Genomic DNA, 24,179 nt, shown 5'->3' with positions numbered 1-24,179 from the left:
TCGTGGGCAAAGTACTGGAGAGTTTAACATCGGTAGCTGAGCGAAGGGCGCTGAGTAGGCTACGGTCAATTATGGATAACTCTGAACATCCTCTACATAGCACCATCCAGAGACAGAGAAGCAGTTTCAGTGACAGGTTACTATCGATGCAATGCTCCTCAGACAGGATGAAGAGGTCAATACTCCCCAATGCCATTAGGCTTTACAATTCTACCGCCAGGACTTAAGAACTTTTTAAAAGCTATTATTAATGCTTTTTGAGATGGAGATTTAGATGCATATCATATTTTTTTACTGAGTTAAGTATTGTATGTAATTAGTTTTGCTACAACAAGTGTATGGGACATTGGAAAAAAAGTTGAATTTCCCCATGGGGATGAATAAAGTATCTATCTATCTTGTAACCACCATCAGGCAGGAATTATAGGAGCCTAAGGTCCCACACCACCAGAGTCAGGAATTGTTATTACCTTACAATCATCAGGCTCCTGAATTGGCATGGATAGCTTCACTCACAACTCTGAACTGCTTCTGCAAACTACACACTCAGTTTCAATGACTTTATAACTCGTGTTCTCAGTATTTACGTGCGCAATTTTGTCTTCTTTGCACATTGTTTGCCAGAACTTCTATGTATAGTTTTTCATAAAACATATCGTATTTATTTGTTTTCCTATAAATGCCTGCAAGAAAACTAATCGCAAGGTAGAATATGGTAACATATAGTACTTTGATATTTTACTTTGACATAATTTCATACCCTCGTTTTCCATGTTACGCATACTGCAAAACCTCCCTTCACTTATACACCATTGCAACCCATTCCCTTTAAATGCTTCACATTTAAAATGCTGGGCCCTGCCTTTCCGGTTTCAGAGACAATGATACCCTCTCCCGCTTTGCCCCCGCCGCCCAGCCCACGCGCCGGCCTGGGCTCGGGGCCCACGTGACGCGAGCCAGGGCCCGGGCCATTTGCCCCTCCCCCTCCCCTCGCTCTCCGGGTCTCTTATTCCCTCCATGGCGGCATCGGCTTCGGATGACCTCGGGCGGAAGACAGGCGAGAAAAGAGCGGTGCTCCGTGTCCGTGCTCGGCGACAGGTCGCCGGGGGCCCTTAAGTGCGGGGCTTAAGGGTGGGTGGGTTGGAAAGCAGAAAGCGGAGTCTGCGATCAGGTGAGCAGCGCGGCCACAGAAAAGAAAGCAGCGGACTACCAGCGCTAGGCCCCGGGCCCGAGCCTCGGCTCTCTGCACCCACGTAGACCCGGGACTCATGGGCTTGGGTGCACGGCACTGAGGAGGCAGGGAGGCAGCCTCTGTCTGTGTGAACAGCGGCTGTCCCGCAGGCACTGTTGTTAGAGAGGAAGGTGGTAGGCCTGTCATGTACAGCAAGATCCCACTATCGTTAACGTGATGGGAGAGGCGGGGGCAGGTCAGCCTTGATTAATTAATTCTAGTTGTAGCAGGGAGGGAAGGTGAATGCTGGTCCAGGACAACGGAGAGTACTTCCGACTCTTTCAAAATCATTCTGAGGGATCTCTTTACCTTAACGTGGTGTTTACACTGTGTAAGGCCTGCAGTTCTAAATTCTTCCCTCTGCAAGTACCTTGCTATAGTGAAGATATACGGCCTTTTCTTGTGGGTTTAGTATCCTCTGATACTGTGCTGTTGACTCCTTCATTAACCTATGCAGTTCTTTGCAGAACTGTCAAATATCTCGGTCGTGTCATGGATTCCAGGCCAGTCTCAGCTTTGTGTGTTTCAGTGATAAAAACAAAGCTGTAGTGAGAGAAGAAGGGTCTCTGATTTAAAGTCTTGAGTAAAAGGCAGCATCGTGTTCTATAGCTGTTGCTTTACTGGCGTTAAGGCCTTAATGTGTGTCTGCAGTAGGTCTTTTTGAATGACCCTAGTCTTTACTGGTTGTGGGGAAACAGAATTGATAAAGATGAGAAAAGTGTGCAGAATGGGCTCATTCATTTTGAAAATTGCAGGGAGAGAGTGGATTAAAAGTAGTTTCTTTGCTAATCAGAATCAGGTTTATTATTATGACATATTTTAATATATAATTTTATATGATCTTGTGGATTGTAATGTGATTTTACCAGTGTCAAAGTGAATGTAGGCTTTAGTTTGTAGACTTTGTAGTTCCTGTGTGATGAAGGGTCTTGGCCTAAAACATTGACTCTTAATTCCCCTCCATAGATGCTGCCCGACCTGAGTTCCTCCAGCATTTTGTTTGTGTTGCTTGAGATTTCTGGCATTTGTAGTCTCTTGTGTTTGTTATTTCCATTGTTACATTTCATCCATTAAAAAGATTCAATTGGTGAATTTTGAGGGAAATAATTTTTATGGAGGGGAGTTGGTGTTTGAGTGCATTTCTTGTTTTGTGATTCTACAAGTTTGGACATTTTTAACATGTATATCTTGTTGCACTGCTTGTTTTGACATTGTATGCATGATTGAAGGGATGTGAAATTGGACGTATTTTTATTCTTTGAAGTTGTTATTATATAGTGTTCATGGCTGTAAAGGTCCTGCAATTAAAAATCTTGAACATGTTTACACTTTCCCAATGAGTTATCTTCCTTGTAACAGTAGTTAGACTGTTAGAAGCACCAGATTCTTCAGTGGCTGGAATTCCAGAGCATACACACAGTGCTGGAGGAACTCAGCAGTTCAGGCAGCATCTTTGGAGAAGAATAAACAGGCAACATTTTGGGCCAAGACCTCCATCAGATCTTTTAGTTCCTTTTTAGTAATCTTGGGTTGAGCCCTGCAAATTCCGGACACATCATATGCACTCAGTAGGCACTTTATTAGGTACAGGAGGTACCTAATAAAGTGGCAGCTGGGTGTATGTTCATGGTCTTCTGCTGTATCTCATTCATTTCAAGATTTGTCGTGTTGTATGTTTAGAGATGCTGTTTTGCACACTACTGTTGTAATGCGTGGTTATACGAGTTCTTGTTGCCTTCATGTCAGCTTGAACCAGTCTGGCTATTCTCCTGACCTGTCTCATTAACTTGCCATTTTTGCCCACAAAACTGCTACTTGCTGGAAGTTTTTTGTTTTCTCGCAGCGTTCCTTGTAAATCTTAGAGACTTGTGTGTGACAATCCTGGGAGATCAGTTTCTGAGCTACTCAAACCATCCTGTTTGGCATCAACAGTCCTTGGTCAGTTACTTGGATCACATTTCTTTCCCATCCTGATGTTTGGTCTGAACAGCAGCTGAAACTCTTTATCATGTCTGCATATTTTTATGCAGTGAATTGCTGCCACATGATTGCTGATTAGATATTTGTACTAATGAGCAGGTGTAGCTAACAAAGTGGCCACTGATTGTACTTGCTGTTTCATGATTTCGAAGATTTTAGAAACAGAGCTGTTGTTGTTGTGACCTTTTCTTCAAGTTGTGTTCTAAGCAGACCCATTGTCTATCTATAGGGGTTTTACAGACAGACAGGCATACTTTAATGATCCCGAGGGAAATTGGATTTTGTTACAGCCGCACCAACCAAGAATAGTATAGAAATATAGCAATATAAAACCATAAATAATTAAATAATAATAAGTTAATCATGCTAAGTGGAAATAAGTCCAGTACCAGCCTATTGGCTCAGGGTGTCTGACACTCCGAGGGAGGAGTTTTAAAGTTTGATGGCCACAGGCAGGAATGACTTCCTATGTCGCTCAGTGTTACATCTCGGTGGAATGAGTCTCTGGCTGAATGTACTCCTGTGCCTAACCAGTACATTATGGAGTGGATGGGAGACATTGTCCAAGATGGCATGCAACTTGGACAGCATCCTCTTTTCAGACACCACCGTAGAGTGTCCAGTTCCACCCCAACAACATCACTGACCTTACCAATGAGTTTGTTGATTCTGTTGGTGTCTGCTACCCTCAACCTGCTGCCCCAGCACACAACAGCAAACATGATAGCACTGGCCACCACAGACTCGTAGAACATGCTTCAGCATCGTCTGGCAGATGTTAAAGGACCTCAGACTCCTCAGGAAATAGAGACGGCTCTGATCCTTGTAGACAGCCTCAGTGTTCTTTGATCAGTCCAGTTTATTGTCAGTTTGTATCCCCAGGTATTTGTAATCCTCCACCATGTCCACACTGATCCCTTGGATGGAAACGGAGGTCACCGGTGCCTTAGCCCTCCTCAGGTCCACCACCAGCTCCTTAGTCTTTTTTCACATTAGGCTGCAGATGATTCTGTTCGCACCATGTGTCAAAGTTTCCCACCGTAGCCCTGTACTCAGCCTCATCTCCCTTGCTGATGCATCCAACTATGGCAGAGTCATCAGAAAACTTCTGAAGATGGTAAGACTCTGTGCAGTAGTTGAAGTCCGAGGTGTAGATGGTGAAGAGAAAGGGAGACAGGACAGTCCCTGTGGAGCCCCAGTACTGCTGACCACTCTGCCTGACACACAGTGTTGCAAGCACATGTACTGTGGTCTGCCAGTCAGGTAATCAATAATCCATGACACCAGGGAAGCATCCACCTGCATCACTGTCAGCTTCTCACCCAGCAGAGCAGGGCGGATGGTTTTGAACGCACTGGAGAAGTCAAAAAACATGACCCTCAAGGTGCTCGCCGGCTTGTCCAGGTTTCATTTTACTACAGAAGTAACCAGTAGACCTTTGTGCAAATGTTATTCCCTACAAGTACAAAAAGATTTCTTCAAATCAGTATAGCATGCAGTATTAGAGAGTATAGATTTGTTCAAGGTTGAGCTTATTGTATGCACCTTCAGTGAGGAGATGTTGGTTAAAGTGTGAATTTGTCAACTCAAGTGTAACTGAGGCAGAAGAATTGCAAGGAAGAGCGGGTAACTGTTCTGAAGTATGTGGTGATATGGGACATCGGAAAAGGATTGTAGCTTTAATTTGTTTTGTATGGATCAATTGCATGGTGGGGGCTAAATGGCTTTTGTTAACCTTTCATGAGTTGCAACAAATGTAGATTTAAGACTCAACAGGAGGAAATCTGCAGATGCTGGAAATTCCTGACGAAGGGTCTCGGCCCGAAATGTTGACAGCGCTTCTCCCTATAGATGCTGCCTGGCCTGCTGTGTTCCACCAGCATTTTGTGTGTGTTGTTTAGATTTAAGACTGTTGTACTAAAGGTTTAATATGGGAAATGCCCAGATATGCAGAAATAGTTGTGATAATACTTTTCTGCACCAACTACTAAAATCTGGTCCTTTGCTGTGCAAGGAATTCTGGGGTGTGCTTTCACTTCCACATGTCTGAGTGCGATAGTTAAATGTGATTGAGCAGAGACTGTAACGTAAAGTCTTAGTGATTGGGAAAAGGAAATAATCGTGTGCTTCTGTTTCTGGTTGTCAGGGAGTGTACATTTGAGATCTCAATTTAAAATGAGTGTGAATCGTTTAGAGTGTTAGTTTAGTTTCCTTAAAAAACTGTAGATTTGAAATTTTGAAGCTCTTTTGTCATGTTATGTGGCTTTTAATATGTCAGTTCCTACCTACTTTCCAGTGCTTTGGTATGGGGCGGTCAGTCCAGAAATGACTTGGTATTTGATCAAAATGTTACTAAAATTGACCTAAACATAACATAGTTGCATATAAAAGTAGACAATTGAATTAGTCCCAGGTTCTCACATGTATTTCCTTGTTGCTTCATTTTCTTTTGATAATACTGTATATTTACTTGGTATTGTTTGCCATTTTATGTTAATTGGTGATGAATTAAATCTAATGTGTAGAAGGAAATCTAAATCGCTTGTGTTTCATTCATCGTATCATCGAAAGGAGCAAATATTTCTTGTGTCCAGTAAGTCTGTAACTTGATGGATTTCTTTTATCATTAACTGCATCGTTGTCAAGGTCATTACTCTTTGCTAGCTGAACAAATAAAAATCCACATTGCTTGCGATTCTGGGGCTTTTAAAATGAGTAAGCAAATGCAGAAATGATCCAGAAGTTTGTTGGAATGCTGAATTTTATTTTTGGGTAGCTGGGACAAATAAGGTGGAATTTATGTTATATAAGGCTTTTGTCAGATCTTACAGGGTACACCACCACAGGACAGGCTTGGTTTTGGGGATTGGCTGATTTAGAGTATGTGGATAAAGGGGAAAGGTGGAAAACTTGTTTGTAGAATAATGCAAGTGATAGTCTGTTTTTAAAATATTCAATCATGAGGATGGATTATCTGGACCAGATCAGTTTCCTTGAAAATGGAAATTATATAAAAACACAAGAGATTGAATTTCTGGTATCTGTACAGAATAGTAGCTGGAGGAACTCAGTGGCTCAGGCAGCCATCTACGGAAGGAAATAAGGAGCCGATGTTTTGGTCAGAGACCCTTCATCAGCACGTGATAGGGATGGGGAAGAAGGTTGGGGGAGGGGAATATTCTTACTCTTCCTCTCACCTGCCTGTCACCTCCCTCTGGTACCCTTCCTTTTCTTTCTCCCAGGGTCCAATCTCCCCTATCAGATTCCTTCTTTGGCCCTTTACCTTTTCCACCTGTCATCTCCCAGCTTCTCACTTCATCTACCCTTCCTCATCTGGTTTCAGCTTTCACCTTCTAGTTTATACACCTTCTCTCCCCCCCCCCCCCCCCCCACCTTATTCTGGCTTTTCCCACTTCTTTTCCAGACCTGAGAGTCTCGGCCCAAATTGTCAGGTCTTGTTCCCTCTCCATAGATGCTGCCTGACCTACTGAGTTCTTCTAGTGTTTTGTATAGAAATAATTAGGATTATAATAATTGAAAAGTGAAGCAGATCAAGAAATTAGTTCCTCTTCAGAATCCAGGTTTGGCAAACTAGAACTGAGACGTTTAGAGATGATGTTATGAAGCACTACGAATAAAAGTACTGTAGTTCCATCTTCCCCTTCCAGCCCTTACCCAGAATAAAATAAAAACTTTGAAGGCAGGTTTTATTTGAAAATTAATGTTTTTAAGAAAACTAATATCTTCAGATAAAAAGCAAATCAGCCACAAATAGGTTGAACTGTCAGATAGTTTTTAAGAGGTCTTAGGCGGCCTCCCATTCTGGTTTGGTCCTGATATAGATAGATAGATACTTTATTCATCCCCATGGGGAAATTCAACTTTTTTTCCAATGTCCCATACACTTGTTGTAGCAGAACTAATTACATACAATACTTAACTCAGTTTAAAAAAAAAAAGATATGCATCTAAATCACCATCTCAAAAAGCATTAATAATAGCTTTTAAAAAGTTCTTAAGTCCTGGCGGTAGAATTGTAAAGCCTAATGGCATTGGGGAGTATTGACCTCTTCATCCTGTCTGAGGAGCATTGCATCGATAGTAACCTGTCGCTGAAACTGCTTCTCTGTCTCTGGATGGTGCTATGTAGAGGATGTTCAGAGTTATCCATAATTGACTGTAGCCTACTCAGCGCCCTTTGCTCAGCTACCGATGTTAAACTCTCCAGTACTTTGCCCACGACAGAGCCCGCCTTCCTTACCAGCTTATTAAGACGTGAGGCGTCCCTCTTCTTAATGCTTCCTCCCCAACACGCCACCACAAAGAAGAGGGCGCTCTCCACAACTGACCTATAGAACATCTTCAGCATCTCACTACAGACATTGAATGACGCCAACCTTCTTAGGAAGTAACTATCAGTGACTAGAATCTGCTTTGAGCTATGGACTTCTATGTAGTTTAAGTACAAAGTCTGTATAATTGTTTCTGTTATATTAAGGATCTTTTATTGAGAAGACAAGTTGAGTCTTGTTTTTCTTTTCACTCTGCTCTTTAAGGTAAATAGCACCTAATTGCAATGTGTTCAATTGCTGAGCATTCTAAACAAGCATTGTCTGAAATGAAACAGAAAAGGCCAGAAATATGTCAGCATATATGGCCTGAAGTATTAACTTTTTCCTATTGTAGATGCTGCCGGAGCTATTGAGTGTTTCCAGAATTTTGTTTTTTGTTTTTATTTTAAATATTTTCTGCAGGGGTATTTTGCATCATCTCCATTTCGTTGAACCTTTTGTTTTAGCATTTAGCTGCAATTGGGATTTACGGTCTTCATGAATCACAGAATGAATATTTTACTCACAAATGAAATTTTAGAAATTAAGTTGGGTGAATTAGAGTTAAATTAGACAGAATGAACAGAAGACTTTGAAATATGAGATGTTCAAAGTAAATTTATTGTCAAAGTGCATATGTCACCATATACAACCCTGAGATTCATTTTCTTGTGGGCATTCACAGTAAATACAAGAAACAATGAAAGGCCACACCTAACAGGACTGACAAACAATGTGCAAAAGACAACAAACTATGAAGAGTCTGTGAAAGTAAGTCCATAGGTTGTGGGAACAGTTCAGTGATGGGGCAAGTTGAGTGAAAACTGTCCCTTTTGGTTCAAGAGCCTGATAGTTGAGGGGTAATAACTGTTCCTGAACATGGTGGTGTGGGTCCTGAGGCTCCTCCACCTCCTTCCTGATGGCAGTAGCGAGAGTAGAGCATGGCCTGGGTGATAGAGGTCCTTGATGGATGCTGTCTTCCTGTGACAGATAAAGGAAAATATATAGTATGCTTTAAAACTTCAAATTTGTCTAAGAGATACTTTGCTAGTTTTGTAATTGGAGAGGTAACAACATAGATCCTGTAACTTTGGAGGTAAGCCTTGGAGTTTCCTTCCCCCTCTTTATTGCTGAGGTTCTATTGTTAATTAAGTTGCAAATATAGCAATTTCTTGGCACGCAGGGGCTGCTGGTTATACATTTTTAGTGGCAGACGTTTTATCAATATGATTTGCAATTCAGAATATGGTTTTCTTGCCTAGAGCTGAGGGGTAGTTTACAAAATTATGCTGTGCTTTTAGTAAAAGAAAATTCCAGCTGAACGTGTGAATTTAGTGTTTGCTGTTACTGTTCATTTGGTTCTTGCAAACTTGTGTTCTGGAGAATTTGGTTTGTTTGGTTTATTGAATGAACAGTGATCAACATAAAACTTTGTCAAAATCAAATTTTGTTAAACCCTGCTTTTTGTTAAATTAAGAAGGATTGCATTTGAAAAATCCTGTAATGCATTGTTGAAGTGGAGAACTTGATAGCTGCTTATAAAATTGCTATTGAGTGGAATATATCAACTTTAAAATGTTCATAATTTTTAAAATTAGATGGTTTTGCTTGTGAATATAGGACATAGAACAGCACATCACAGTACAGGTTCTTTGGCCCACAGTGTTGTGCTGACCCTTTAACTTACTCAAACATTAACGTAACCCTTTCCTCCTTCAAGGCTCTCCATGTTTTTTATCATCTGTGTGCCTATCTAAGAGTCTCTTAGAAGTCAATCTCCACTGACTTTTACCACTTTTTTTAAAAAGGAAAAAAAAATATCTCTATTCCACAACCCCCCCCCCCCCCTCCACACCAATGTCCCCTTGAATTAGTCATTACTGCACGGGGCAAAAGTCACTCTATGAATGCCTCTTTGCATTTCTATAAAGTCACTTCTCCTCTTCTCCTCCTAAGAGAAAAACCCTAGCTTGCTCATAAGACATGTTTTTATAATCCAGGCAACATCCTGGCAAATCTCCCCTGCACCACTTTTAAAGTTTCTACTTCCTTCCTATAACAAGGCAACCAGAACTGAAGACAGCGTTCCCAATGTGGTCTAACCAGAGTTTTATAGACCTGCAATATTATCTGATGCCTGTTGAATTCAGTCCCCTGACTAATTAAGGCTAATATACCATATGCCTTCTTAACCACACTATCAGCTTGAACTGCAAATGTAAGGGATCTAAGGACATGAACCTCAAGATCCCTTTGTTCCGCCATATTGTAAATAATCCTGCCATTAACCCTGTATGCTGCCTTCAAATTCGACCTTCCAAAGTGAATCATTTCACACTTTTGTGATTGAACTCTTATCTACAACTTCTCTGGCCAGCTCTGCATTTTATCAGTCCATTTGTAACCTACTACACTATCTATAGCACCAGAAACCTTCATGTCGGCTGCAAACTTAATAATCCACCTTAATTTTCATTATCCAAGTCATTTATAAAAATCACAAAGAGCAGGGTTTCCAGAACAGGTCCTTGTAGAACACCATTGGTCACTGTCCTACAGGCAGAATATGTTGAGCACTTAGAATGAGCTGCTGCTATGTATCATACATGTATCTTACAATGCCTTGTAAGATATTTATCTCTTTATATTTAATATCTCATAAATTATATTTTAAGATAAGTGGTTTGATTCCTGTCTTTTGGAAAGTTATTGGTTTGGTAGTTATTTTTGAGATATCATATTTGATCTTGTAACAACTTCTGATAAGCTTGTATGTTGAGCCATAGAGTTAAAATACCAAATTATAAACCAAGCTGTTATTAATGAATTTTAAAAGGAATTTTAATAACCAATTTTTGTTCCTGCCCTTGTAACCACTGTCCCTTTTCAAGCTATTTCCTCTCAAGTCCTTGAATGTTCTGATATCTCCCAAGTGCCATCAAACTTCCTGTTCCTATTTCTTCGATCAGGTTATTCCAGGACAGCTGTTAAATTGTGAAGAACAACCTGCATGACTGTGACAAAGGCAAATTATTCCTTCTGAACATTTTTTTGACCCATTTCTGCAGTTATTATTGTGATTGATCCATGTTATCCATATGTAAAGCTCTCCATTATCCTGAAATGTGGTTGCCTGTCAGGTTTAAAAAAAAATTCCTGTTTTATATTTTGAAGTCTGAATGGTTTTTCATCTACCTGATGCCATTTCTTTTGAAAACCTTTTTTATTGTACATGACAGCTCTGCTCTACTCAATAACTCCTCAACTGAAAATTATCCGTGTCTGTTGGCACAATTAGAACATAGAACAGTACAGTACAGGAATGGGCTCTTCAGCCCATAATGTTCTGCCGAACCAATTAAATGAGTAATCAAGTAGCTCACTAAATTAATTCCCTCTGCCTACACAATGTCTACATCTTTTCACTTTCCTCACTTTCATGTGCCTATCTAAACATAGTTTTAATATAGCTGCCTTCACCACTACCCCAAACAGTGCATCAGGCACCCACCACTCTGTGGGGGGGGGGGGGAAGGAGGAGAAAAAAACCCAACTTCCAACATCTTTGAACTCCCCCCCCCCCCCCCCTCTTTAAATGCATGCCTTAGTATTAGACATTTCAATCCAGTAAAGAGATACGGTCTGTCTACTCTATACCTCTCATAATCTTATGAACTTCTATTAATCTCCCCTCAGCCTTCACCGCTCCAGAGAAAACCCTCGTTTGTCCAATCTTTTGTTACAGCACATGCCCTCTAATCTAGGCCGCATCTCAGTAAATCTCTTCTGCATCCTCTCCAAAGTCTGGACATCTATACTATAATGGGGTGACCAGAACTGCATTCAGTATTCCAGATGTGGAGTAACTGGAGTTTTATAAAACTGCAATGTAACTTTCTGACTTTTGAACTCAGTGCCTTGACAAATAAAGGCTAGCATGCTTTATGCCTTCTTAACTACCCAGTCAACCTGTGCAGCCACTTTCAGAAAACCATGAACTTGGACCCCATGATCCCTCTGTTCCTCAATAATGTTAAGGGACTTGACTTAAGGTTCAAAGGTTCATTTTATTGTCAAAAATATGCATGTACAATACAACTCTGATATTCATCTTCTCCAAGTAGCAGTGAAATATCGAAAGGCCATGGGAGTTGTTGAAAGAAAAGACATCAAGCACCCCCCCAGCATGAAAAGAAAAAGAAAGAAAACGCGCAGAACCCCAAAATCCCCATCCCCTCCCCCACAGATAAAAACAGCGATGATAACAATCCCTGACTCCCCTCATTCGTAGAAAAGAACAGCATCAATAGCATCAACCCCCCCCACACAAAAAAAACAGATAACCCACCCGCCAATTGGCCACAAGAAAGAAAACACTGAAAAACAGGAGACCAACATAAAGTACAGTCCAATAATCACATAAATCTCAGAATAGTGAAAACATCTTTCTGTCAGTATATGAGGAGAGCAGCCGCACAAACTCAGTCCTTCCATTAAGAGTGACGGCCGCAATGGACCTAAATGCTGCCAACCCAGTTGTTGACCTTTGTTGCTCTGATGGGAGCGATCGCTGACCCCCTCCGTGTTCACCTGATGCTTCAATTTTCTTTGCTCACCATTTCGAGATGGAGTTCTTCGTGACCCTAGTCTCTGGTCCTTTCCATAAGTCAGCCAACAGTGCACTGTCTCTAAATTTGATCTACAAGGTGCAACATTTCATATTGGGGTAGGTTAAACTACATCTGCCATTTCTCCACCCGTATATGCAACTGATCTATATCCCGTTGAATTCTTTGCCAGTTATCTGTGCTTAACACAACACAACAAGTCTTTGTATCATCTCTAAACTTACTAATCCACCCATCTGGGTTTTCATCCAGGTCTTGTATGCCCAGTGCAGATCCCTGCAAACACCACTAACTGCAGATCTTTGGCAAGAATGAGTCCCTTTGACCACTACCTGTACTGAATCCAAAAGGCCAATTCACCATTGATTCCCATGCATCTTAAGTCTCTGGGTGAGCCTCCCATGAGGAACTGGATGTTATCCTTATCTAACATTTAGTACTATGTAGAGATTTCTTCCAGTTAAATATTAGGAAATTTCCAAACCATTGTCTTCTGTCTGTGTCACAAAATTATTCCTAAGGCTGTGACTCCATATCACTTGCTTGGAGCTAAACCAGACTGTCTGCAACCTTGATATAATTTGGTAACCTTAAGTGAAGTTTTGCATCATGTTGTGCTAGCTTTTAGACTCCCTCTTAATATCTTCATTCTGTGATCCATTTTGACATGCTTTTGTCCAATCTGCTGAAGCACACATCTATGCTACTTCTAGATTTGTCCATTCAGGTGAATTCTAGGGTTCTGTCCTCCATAATCTTGTCATTAAACCTGCACTGCTTTATTCAACCATTATTGCATGCTTGCTGACGTAAGATGGCTCTGGTTCATTGTCAAATATTTTTCACCTTTGTGTAATATTTGTGACATTTTGCTCAGCGAAAAGCAGTTTATAAATGCAAGTAATTTTTTTCCTACTACACTGCTACAGAATTAGAATCAGCTTATCAACTTAGTTTGTAGGCCTTGTGTTCTTAACATTTCACTGTTTGTTCCTCCTTTTACATTTTAATGTAATTGGTGTAATGACAATAAATAACAGCACTGCAAAATGAATTAAGTGATTGGTTTTGACATCACAAGGTCATTTTTGGATGGGAATTATAGTAAACTTATTCATTGTTCTATGGACATTTGAGTTGTCCCTGTGTTGATTGGATTGTGTTAAATTTTGGCCTATATGATGTTTTATTTGGGATTCTTCAGAATTGAAGCTAGCGATGAATCTGTTTTGTTAGGTTAATCATTTTGTTGCTCAACTCCTTAAAATTATGAAAACGTAACAATCCTCATCCCTAAACTTGTTTGAAATCAGCAAAAGCTGCATCCATTAAATGGTCATTCTGACTAGTTGTTAGCCAATAAACTTATTACATTTAGAGGAAAGCAATTCCTACAGTCAGTCGTTAGTAGCAAATATGACTGTGTAAAGTTTGAAATATATTTTAATTTTGCTTTCAATGTTGCAATCTAATGTCATTTTTAATGAATTTGACCTTTCTGAAATTCCTCTAAAATTTTATTCTTTTGATCCATATAAAATATTATTCTTGGCAGAAATCATAAAAATCATTAAAACATTCAGTTTTATGATTCTTTTAGTACTTTAATGGATTAAATGTTGAGTTGCTGGAAGTTCATAGGAGAAGAACTTGAGCGAAATTATCGTGGAGTGTTTTAAGTAATTAGTGTTGTCTGCTTCTTTGGTAAAATCAAAGTTAATTCTGAGTTATTAACAGTACACAACTTGTACATATTGATAATATAGACTATAATTTATTTTAATTTATACTGTTATTGAATAGATGCCACTTGTTCTTGTTAGGCCATTCCATTTAACTCTGCTGCTGAGTTTGAAGCTTTTGGCAAAATAGCTGGGAGACCCAAGTTCATGGCTTTCTGATAGCAGCTTTGGAATACATTGGCTTCCAAAAGTGCCCTGAACTTTGTGCAAGATAAATACAAAATATATAGAGAATTGTAATTTGTCACATCGTAAGTTTTGTGAGGAGAATTTGTCTCACTGCCACCTAACTGATGGGCATTTACTACCTGTTATGCCACCGGTGAGTGCAGAGAAGGTTTACAAGGATGTTGCCGGGACTTGAGAAACCGAGTTACAGAGAAAGCTTGAATAAGTTAGGACTTTATTCCCTGGAGCTTAGAAGAATGAGAGGAGACTTGATAGAGGTATATAAAATTATGATAGGTATAGATAGAGTGAATGCAAGCAGGCTTTTCCCACTGAGGCTAGGGGAGAAAAAAACCCCAGAGGACATGGGTTAAGGGTGAAGGGGGAAAAGTTTAAAGGGAACATTGGGGGGGCTTCTTCACACAGATTGGTGGGAGTGTGGAATGAGCTGCCAGATGAAATTGTAAATGCAGGCTCACTTTTAACATTTAAGAAAAACTTGGACAGGTACATGGATGAGAGGTTTATGGAGGGATATGGGCCAGGCATAGCCAATAAGGGCCAAAAGGCCTGTTTCTGTGCTGTAATATGGTGTTTAGGGCAGCATGGGAAGGTCCTCCATCTGTAACAGTGTTTAGGGCTTCCTTCATTGTGTCAGTAGCTTCCTCTCGGTTTTCACTACTGTCAGTTGTGCATGTCCCATGAAGAGACTCAAAAATACCATCACACTCCGATGTAGAAGGATTCTTCATTGTTGTTTCCATAACAATTTTGTTTTACCAGTCAGGGTTGCTAGCCCTGAGCTGAACCCCTGAACCTGGAGGACTGGTGGACCACTCTTATTCTCTCCTCAACTCTTTGACTTGTTTGGCATGGGTGACCCTATGAAGGCAAGTGAGATTATATAGTGGCTTCTGGAAAGGAAGTTTGGAAAGTGAGCTGATTCTGGTACTACCCTCATGTTTTTGGTACTGGGTTGCAATCAGATAAATAAGGAGTCTTGTATTAAACTTGGTTAATACATTTTTATTTCCATCAAGCATTGTTGCACATGTAAGCACTGAGCACTTTGATAAAGATAGTGTAGATTTGTTCATATTTCAAACATTTAAAATGGATTTTCTCTACCAATTCCTCCACTCTTAATTTTACTGATCTTCTAAGAAAATTGTAGTTATATTTGTTCTGTTCCTCTTGTTTCAGAAAAGATAACTGAATTCAACCAATGTTGAACCTGCACGCAAAACTGAATTCAGCCAATGTTGAATCTACAAGACAAAGCTGTTGAGGTCAGGATAACTGAATTCAACCAGTGTTGAACCAACAAGGCAAAGCTATTGAGGTCAGGATAAGAGGTCAGGATTATCAAGTTAACTCAGTGTTGAACCTATATGCAAAATTGAGGTTTAACTTAATGTTTGTTCCTGTGGAAATTATTTCTCCACAAAGAACTTCAATTTAGATATATGGGTTGTGTAGACAGTTTTGTATAGAAATGCGTTCTTTAATATCAATTATTGCATTCTCATTTTCCACACCATTCCAATCTTTTAAGAATTGCATTGATTTCACGCAAAATGGGTTTCACTTGATTTGGAAGAACAGGGATTTTCACTTGGAGGTTTCAAACATCTTGGTACAGAAATATTTGTCATTTCTTAGATGTTGATTGAACATGACCACTAAGCATTGTTCGGTAGATCAACCTTTGGACATGTTCCAAAATATTGCTGTTGGGAAACAGATTTCTCTTGACTTCTGGTGCTCTTGCTGACAGTTGCAATCATGCCTCTGGTAACTACATTCCCACCTTTCATTGTTTATTAGGGGACAATATTTCATGAGAGTCTATAGTAGATAGGATTGTAGTCACTCCCTGATTACAAATTTATAAATTGTTAGAACACTTTTTAACATTTAGCACGCCCATATGAATGGCTGAAAGTGGCTACACAGGTTGATAGGGTGGTTAAGAAGTTAAGTAACATTCTTGCCTTTATAAGTTGCAGTGAGTTCAAAGTCAAGAAATTATGTTCTATTGGTTCTAAAAGGAAGGTTCAACAGTTTGATCTAAATCCAATGTATTATGAATAGAGAGACTACAACAGAATGAGGAAGGAGCTGGCTAGTAGTGTAGACTTGGAACAGAGGCTATTTGGTAGAAGACACGGTGAGAGATTTTCAAGATTTTTCATGGCACTCAACAAAAGTATATTGCAGTTAAAAGGGACTTAAGAGTGGGGAACACCAGCTGCCTTGACCAAATATCACATTTAATGCTCATACATATGGACACATTTGCATTCTTGCAGGTTTTCTTGCCAATTTATCAGAATTTAGCAGTTCTGCTTTCTATATTACTGCCCATTTCATTCCTTAGTTTCAGTATACAAATGGTGTATCCTTTCAGTAAATTCTCTTTTGCTGTCCATCTAGTCAGCAGTTCTTAAAAAAAAAAAATCCAAAGGAAGTATTTTATTAAAATTATTAAACATAAAAAGCAGAATAATTGTCAGTCAAGCCTGATAATGGAGTGTTCCTTTTCTTTTTGGCATGGGACCTTTATTTTCTGTTTTTTTCAAGATGCTGAAGATCTGATTATTAGTTTTGCCTTTGAGTAAATAAAATTGAAGATCCTTTGGGGAGATGCGTCCATTTCAGAAGGATTTTTAGATTGTTGTATTTCAGTGTAAGCAGCCTTTAATTTTAAGTCTGCAAACTGTTGCTCAGCAATTCTAATTTTATTAACTATGTTAGGATATTTGTAATAATCAAATATCAGTAAAGCTTTCTAAGAAAAATTTTCAAGGTTCTTGATACATTATTTTAGAAGGAATGATTGCTATTTGTAGCTAAAAGTGAACGAATGTAGGAAATTGGTATTTGTTATACAGTTTTTACTCAGTAGCAGTGAAATGATTAAGTACAAAAAATGTGATTATAGAAAAATAGGTTTTAATGTTTCTGTTATTGGCTAGGTATGACATTCTTTGCGGACTATTGATCTCTGTGGTGTGGAATTTGCAATGATGTTTCCTCCTGTTTGGTGTTGGCTTAAGGGGATATCTTGAGTCTATTTTTGTCAAGGAGGTAGACGGATAGTAAAATTCCTTCAGGAAAAGAAGAAATTTTAATGCAATTTTAAGCCATTTTAGAATTGAAAGCAAAAGATTTTAACATGACATGAAACTCGGGTAGAATTTTGAAATATTTGAGAGAATCAAAGCTAATTTATTAAGATCAGCCATAATTGTAGCTTAATAAGCCATTTAAATAACTCACTCTGCTATGCAATAAGATGTACTTTTTTTTTGAAGCATGTTAACTATTCTCATAATATATTGATAGCTGTGAATTGCATGGCAGATGCACGCTGTGGAAGAGCTAGTTATTACTGACAATAGCTTTTGGATTTCCCTATTTTCTCTTTTTGTATCCTTCATCTTATCAGTGCCATTTCCAAGCCATCATTTCTTGGAAATTATGACACAATAAAATTTTTTGCTCATTTGTTCATTTTTACATCACATTTTCTTTCGATAGCTTAATACCATATTTACCTTTTTTGCGCTACAGATGAATTACAGAATTTTCCATTTGTGTAAAAGCTTTTTGCTATCCCTGGATTTAAAACTGCTGGCATTGAAGGACTACATATAATGCCCAATTCCAAATATTAGAAGAAGCAGGAGCAGGATATTTGGCCCCCCTCACACTGCTCTGGTGTTTAATAAGTTCATCACTGAATTAGTGGATCTCTCAGTTACTAGGTCAAAGACACCTTTAAACAAATAAAATTTCAGTGTTAATCCTCATGCATTCATTATTTTTGGCACTAACATAGGTGTGAATTATAACTTATTTTGACAATTGAACCTACCTCATTTTTTCGTTTCTTTTGGGACACAAACTGTTACGATTTTGTAGGCACTAATCTGCATTTCATTTAATTTCAACCAATTTTTAAGGAATGAAAGTAGATACTGTATTTCAGTGGCTGTTCAGCTGGGGGGAGCACGATTCAAATTTATCTTTTGTTGTACTGATTCTTCTTTGAGGTGCCTACCTGTAGTATATGTGTACTTCCATAGTGCCTTTTATACTTGACCATGGGGTAGAATTTGTCCTTAGTTGCCAGCGTTAATCAGGTGTTTACCAATACTTGTCCATTTTAATTTCTTTCTGCCCTTTGGTAACTTTATATTCACTTTGTTAAGCATTCTTCTGTTTTGTTTCTGAGCTTTCAGATTCATAATCTGTATTGTAATCTACACAGCCAGGATATTTTGAGGCTTTTTATATTTTTTCACAGCATAAGTGTCAAGCTGTTATCCCTCCCATTTTATGCACATCTGCTCTTACCCTATCCTTCCTCCACCTGACTTGGGATAGGGTTTGGCTTGTCCTCACCTACTACCCCACCAGCCTCCAGGTCCAACATAAAATTCTCTGTAACTTCCGCCACTTCCAATGGGATCTCACCAACAAGCACACCTGTCCCTCTCCCCACTTTCTGCTTTCTGCAGGGATTGCTCCTTACACGACTCCCTTGCCCACTCGTCCCCCACACTCCTTCCCACTCCCACCCGGCACTTATCCTTGTAAGCGGAACAAGTGCTACACCTGCCCTTACATTTCCTCCCTCACCACCGTTTAGGGCCCCAGACAGTCCTTCCAGGTGAGGCGATACTTCACCTGTGAGTTGGCTGGTATGATATACTGTGTCCTGTGCTCCTGGTGTAGCCTTCTATATATTGGTGAGACCCGACGCAGACTGGGAGACCATTTCGCTGAACACCTACGCTCTGTCTGCCAGAGAAAGCAGGATCTCCCAGTGGCCACACATTTTAATTCCACGTCCCATTCCCATTATGATATGTCTATCCATGGCTGTCTCTACTGTCAAGATGAAGCCACACTCAGGTTGGAGGAACAACACCTTATATTCCGTCTGGGTAGCCTCCAACCTGATGGCATGAACATTGATTTCTCTAACTTCTGTTAATGCCCCTCCTCCCCTTCTTACCCCATCCCTTATTTATCTATCTATTATTCTTTTTTCTCCCCCCCTCTTTTTTTCTCTCTCTGTCCCTCTCATCATCACTCCTTGCCTGCTCCCCATCTGCCTCTGGTGCTCCCCCCCCTTTCTTTCTCCTTTGGCCTCCTGTCTCATGATCCTTTCCCTTCTCCAGCTGTGTATCCCTTTTGTCTATCAACTTTTGCACTCTTGGCTTCATCCACACCCCTCCTGTCTTCTATCATTTTGGATCTCCCCTCCCCATCCCACTTTCAAATCTCTTACTATCTTTCAGTTAGTCCTGACGAAGGGTTTCAGCCCAAACCGTCAACTGTGCTTCTTCCTATAGATGCTGCCTGGCCTGCTGTGTTCCACCAGCATTTTGTGTGTGAAGCTGTTTTAATTATTTTTTGTTATTACATTATTCAATTAAAAGGAGGGATGACAATTTTACTCATCCTAGCAGAAGATTCCAGTTTCTGCGTTTATGCCCAAAGCATGTCTAGTGTTATGAAACTATAAATTATTTAACAATTCAGTCACTTTGCAGCTACAAAATCTTTAAAAAAAAATTATGTTCCACTTCAACTTTAAAAGATGGTTCCTTAACTTTCAGCCTCTGCAGAGTGATGAAATTGTAACCATTAATGATCATTTCAAACTGGTTCATGCTTTACCATAATCATTTCTTTGATTAAAATCTTCATTTTCTTTCACATTACAGTTTTTTTTGCCCCGTTTCTACCTTTGCTTTTACTCTTTTTCACTATTTCTCTGACCAATACATTGTATAAACAAATGCAATTGGTCACTTATAAGCTTTTTGAAAGTTATATGCAGCAGTCATGAACAAAAAGAATATAAAAGTAAATTGTGAGTGGTTAACATTTTATTGGCACCATTTTATGCACAAGACTTTTTACAAAAAAAGTAGGTCTTTGTCTCTTTTCAGGTATTTATTGGTTAACTGGGGGCATATGAGTGAAAGCAAATTTGTTGGTGTTGTAACTGACTTGTAATTACGGTTATAGATAGTGATGAGTGAGAGCCATTTTTGTTTTGCCTTGGTGTCTCAAATTCAGGGACTGAAGCGAATTACTGCATGTATTTTTAGACTACAACCTGATATTATCTTACCTGTGGATCGGTTGAATCAGTCAATCCAACACAGCAGGGATATCATGATTGAGCTATTTTTGAATAATATACAAAAGGTTCCTAATCACCACATATGTCATATTATAGAGGTAAAGATTTGGCTTGGCACAAGTCTTTAGGCTATTAGTGAAACATGCTCTCCAGAACTAGTTGACCGCCAACGTTCAGTAGTACATTGCATTAATATTGGTTTGGGTGGGGTGGATGTGTGAATTAAGTCAAGGAGAGGATGGGTGATAAATGACAGCAAGGAATTTCACTAAGAGTAGTTCTTTCTGGTAAAGTTTATACTTAATTCATGACTGCTGACTGCAAAGCATTTGATTTCGTTTCAATCTTATTCTTTTAATCAAAGGTAAATTGATTAAGGAAACGATAACCAATGATGGGTTTCTATTATTTGGCTTCCATATTGTTCTGTTTCTTTTTTTATTTTGCTGTTTTCTAGTAAAGAAATATTGTGATTTGAGTGAACTAGTGAAAATGTTGAACCCTATTAGAGGATCTAGGAATGCTTCGCAATTAATCTCTGAAATATGTCATGCTTTTTATCTATGCAGGAGTCCGAGTGGATGTCTTCATGGATATTGTTGATATATTTAACCCTTTGATATCCACCGACCACTTGGATGACATTCTGATTTTAGAGTCAAACTTAGAAAGTGAAGTTTGTGATGATTGTGGCACAGAACCAGACACCCTGGGAGGTTCTTTAAGAAACATGCTGAGTGACAAAGATCCTATGCTAGGATCTGCTAGTGCACAGTTCAGCCTGCCCTTTTCAGATACTGAAGAAGGCAACGTTCAGCTAACTTGCTCAACAGGTAGGTCTGACTTGCATTTTGGCTCCTGTGCCTGCAAAAACAATGTGGGCTAATGCAGCCATTCAGTACTTAAATAAGTGGGTCGGCACATCTTCCCACGGAGCCTTAATAAAGTACCACTTGAAATGCCACCATCCAGTCTCCATTGGATCTGTGGTGTCATTTCATATTGGTGAAATTTTGATTTTACTCTGGCAATTTCTCTGAACATACAGTCAGTAACTACTCTGGGAGAACATGATGAGCTGTCATTATGTTGGAATTTTATTTCCAATGTTTTGTACACTTTAGATGTAGTACTGTATCATAATTGTTCAATTTCATGTTATAATTGAGTGTGGTACACCTTAATGTGGTTAATATGGGTGGGGAGGGGAAAATAAGTAATAAAGCTCAGTTAATTAGCCAGTTTAAAATGTTTCAAATAGCATCACTTACATGGACCAATAGAGCATTTTTGGTACCATGAGTGATATTTGGTGGTGTAATGCAAGGGTGAACTGACTGTGAAATTATTTGGCTTTTCTTTAGAATCTGTGTGTACAGTTTGAGTGTTTTCTTAATGCAGTTCATTAGTCATGTCAGAAATTGTTTAATCCACTCAAATATGATTTAAGTGTAAGAACTTCTGCTTAAAGATCACTGAAGGAAATGTGCAACTGAACTTGTAATGGAGTTTTTTGTAGACTTTTTGTTTTATACACTGATTTTGTGAAGCACTGTATGAGCCAATAATATTATTACCTGCTTTTGCTATAATTTTAATATTTAGTGTTCTGGATAGAAATGGTTATTACATTATTAAAGAGCTGAGTGAAATATTTGATTCCATGGGAGGGGGGATGATATTATTAGCTGTTTTTTTTGTAAAAAAAAACCAATGTGTTCCCCTTCCACATATTTACATGGAATAGCACATTTACCATAATTTTTGTTCCTTTCTGAAATGGTTTTGCTTATTGTTTTAAATTACGAAGTTTATGTTCTACACTAGTGCATTTTTAAGATGTTGCCTAACTACACTTTCCCCAGTACCAGGTTTTTAACTACTAATTAATTTCATAGTAATGTTTGTAAAGATGTAACCTTCCAGTTGTGCATGAACAGCAGTGAAGCATTGCTCTTTATGAGTAAGCTTAATTGAAGGAGTTTCAATCCTTGGAGCTTCACAGATATCCCATGGGCTTATTATTTAACGCAAATCCAACAAAGCAGAAACTTGCCAGAGTACTTGTTATTTGAGCTGATTTAAACTTCATTGGTAGCAGTGCAGTACTCAATTTGGCTTTGGAGCTTGAGCATCTAAGTATTGCTGACATTGGTGGAATTCTGTCATATTGTAGGAAAACAAAATATTGGCATGATATAGATTTACTGGGTATTTGAGTCAATAAAAGATTGCAAGGCATAGTAGGTACCATGTCCTATTCTTGGCCCGTCCTTTTCTATGGCGTGCTCTATTTTAGTATTTGAATGGGCAGACTTCACTACAATAATGTTTGGCAGGCTGTGAAGGGTGGTAGAAAAAATGTGATCTATTTGTGCCTGCCACAAAGAAATAGAAAGTGTGAGCATTCCTGAGCTTCATTGCAAAACTCTACTTAAAATCATGCTCGTGTTTAATAATGGCAAATGGATATCTTGTACTTCACATCTGTGTGGTGTAATATTTTATCACCTAGATAGTTTGTTCATTGCTAGATTATATTAATCAAGACAGATGTTTGAGGCTGAGGTTGTTAAGGGTGAAATGTTGCTTCATAATTCATGAAGGCTACCGTTGGAATTGCTTGGATTTTCTACTGTCTTCGTATTTATGTATATTACATGGATAAAGACTATGGAAACAGATTTCTTGTACATTGGAAAAACTCTTAAACCATGAAATGGGGGGTGGCGGGGGGGGGGGTGGAACATGCTTACCACGCTGGAGCAAAACCATGCCTGGACACAACAGACTGTTATCAAATAATATAATTTGGCACTGTGATATGTAAAATGACAGTTAACTGAAGGCTTGTTGTGAAGGTAGATTTTAAGTAGTACCTTAAGGATAGAAAGCCTCAGGTTTTGGAAGAAATTCCATAGTTTAGGAGCGGAATGGGTGCAAACATGGCTGCCATTGATGGAGCAATTTAAATTGAGGGATGCACAAAAGTCTTGTTGGACCTTTGAAAACAGTTTTCTTTATGCACTCAGGTTTACAGAAAATGCAACAGTGGAGACCAGCCAGAAGGCTGTTGAATAGTTAGTAGATATGAAGGCATAAATAATGATTTCAACTATAGTTAGGTTGATGCTGAGCCAGAATCTGGCATCATTATGGAAGTAGAGATGAATGTGATTGGAGCAAGGGCATTTATTAGGTCTGAAATTAAGCCTGCAGACAACTATAACAGTAAAAGCATTTGAGCCTGAGAGTTATTAGGGAATGGTTGAAATTAATTAATTGAGATTGTGATGAGTAGCTTGGATCTTTGTGATACTTTTTCTTGTAGTAACTTTAACACCTAAAATGGCAGCAAGCAGTTTTACTATATTTAGAAAGTGAAAGAAAAATCTATTCAAGTATAAAATTAGAACTGGACCAAACTCTGCTAATCTGACCTGAGTACATGAATTATTTCCAATCTAATCCAGACATACATCGTGGAATAGTCTGGCACTGTCTAAAGAGAAAAGGTCGAGTGAAATGGTGTAATTTCAAAGGCACGTGCATGGAAAGAGATATTAATACTGGATGATGTTGACCAGGGACAGCATGTAAATGAAAAAAAGTAATGGAAGGGATCAGTGATTATACTTTGGGGAACACAAATGGGTTGTGATGAGCTACAAAAACTGCATGGGCAATTTGTCTTGATTGAAAGGTTCTGGTTGAGGATAATAGTGATTAACCATGTTAGAGTCTTCACATGGGTAGAGAAGGTCAAAGGATGGATTTGCTTTATCACAATCACAAATAATGTCCTGGAACTTCAGAATCGTCAATATTTTGGCAAAGATAGAAATCTGATTGTGATCAGCTTTTAAACCGTGAACCACAGTAATGGCAAGAACACCAAAATTAGTATATAGCCCTTGATCTGCTATGGTATTG

The 24,179-nt window shown here is 39.0% G+C and overlaps 1 protein-coding gene across 8 annotated transcripts in view; it reads left to right on the top strand.

Moving 5' to 3' along the window:
* Positions 1-981: 981 nt before the first annotated feature.
* Positions 982-24,179, top strand: part of phf3 (PHD finger protein 3) — a 149,150-nt gene continuing 125,952 nt past the window's right edge. The window contains exons 1-3 of one of the 8 annotated variants that reach the window (XM_073056516.1): positions 982-1,171; positions 15,284-15,369; positions 20,816-21,079. In XM_073056516.1, coding sequence (XP_072912617.1) covers positions 20,836-21,079 — 244 coding nt within the window. In that variant the 5' untranslated portion in view covers positions 982-1,171; positions 15,284-15,369; positions 20,816-20,835. Of the gene's footprint in view, positions 1,172-15,283; positions 15,436-20,815; positions 21,080-24,179 lie in introns of all 8 variants that reach the window. The other 7 variants (XM_073056514.1, XM_073056515.1, XM_073056521.1 and 4 more) reach the window with 7 other exon arrangements.

This window comes from Hemitrygon akajei, chromosome 9 (genome assembly GCF_048418815.1).
Source record: "Hemitrygon akajei chromosome 9, sHemAka1.3, whole genome shotgun sequence".
NCBI classification, from domain to species: domain Eukaryota; kingdom Metazoa; phylum Chordata; class Chondrichthyes; order Myliobatiformes; family Dasyatidae; genus Hemitrygon; species Hemitrygon akajei.
The sequence above is the reverse complement of the archived record's forward strand: the minus strand, read 5'-3'. Positions and strand labels throughout refer to the sequence as shown.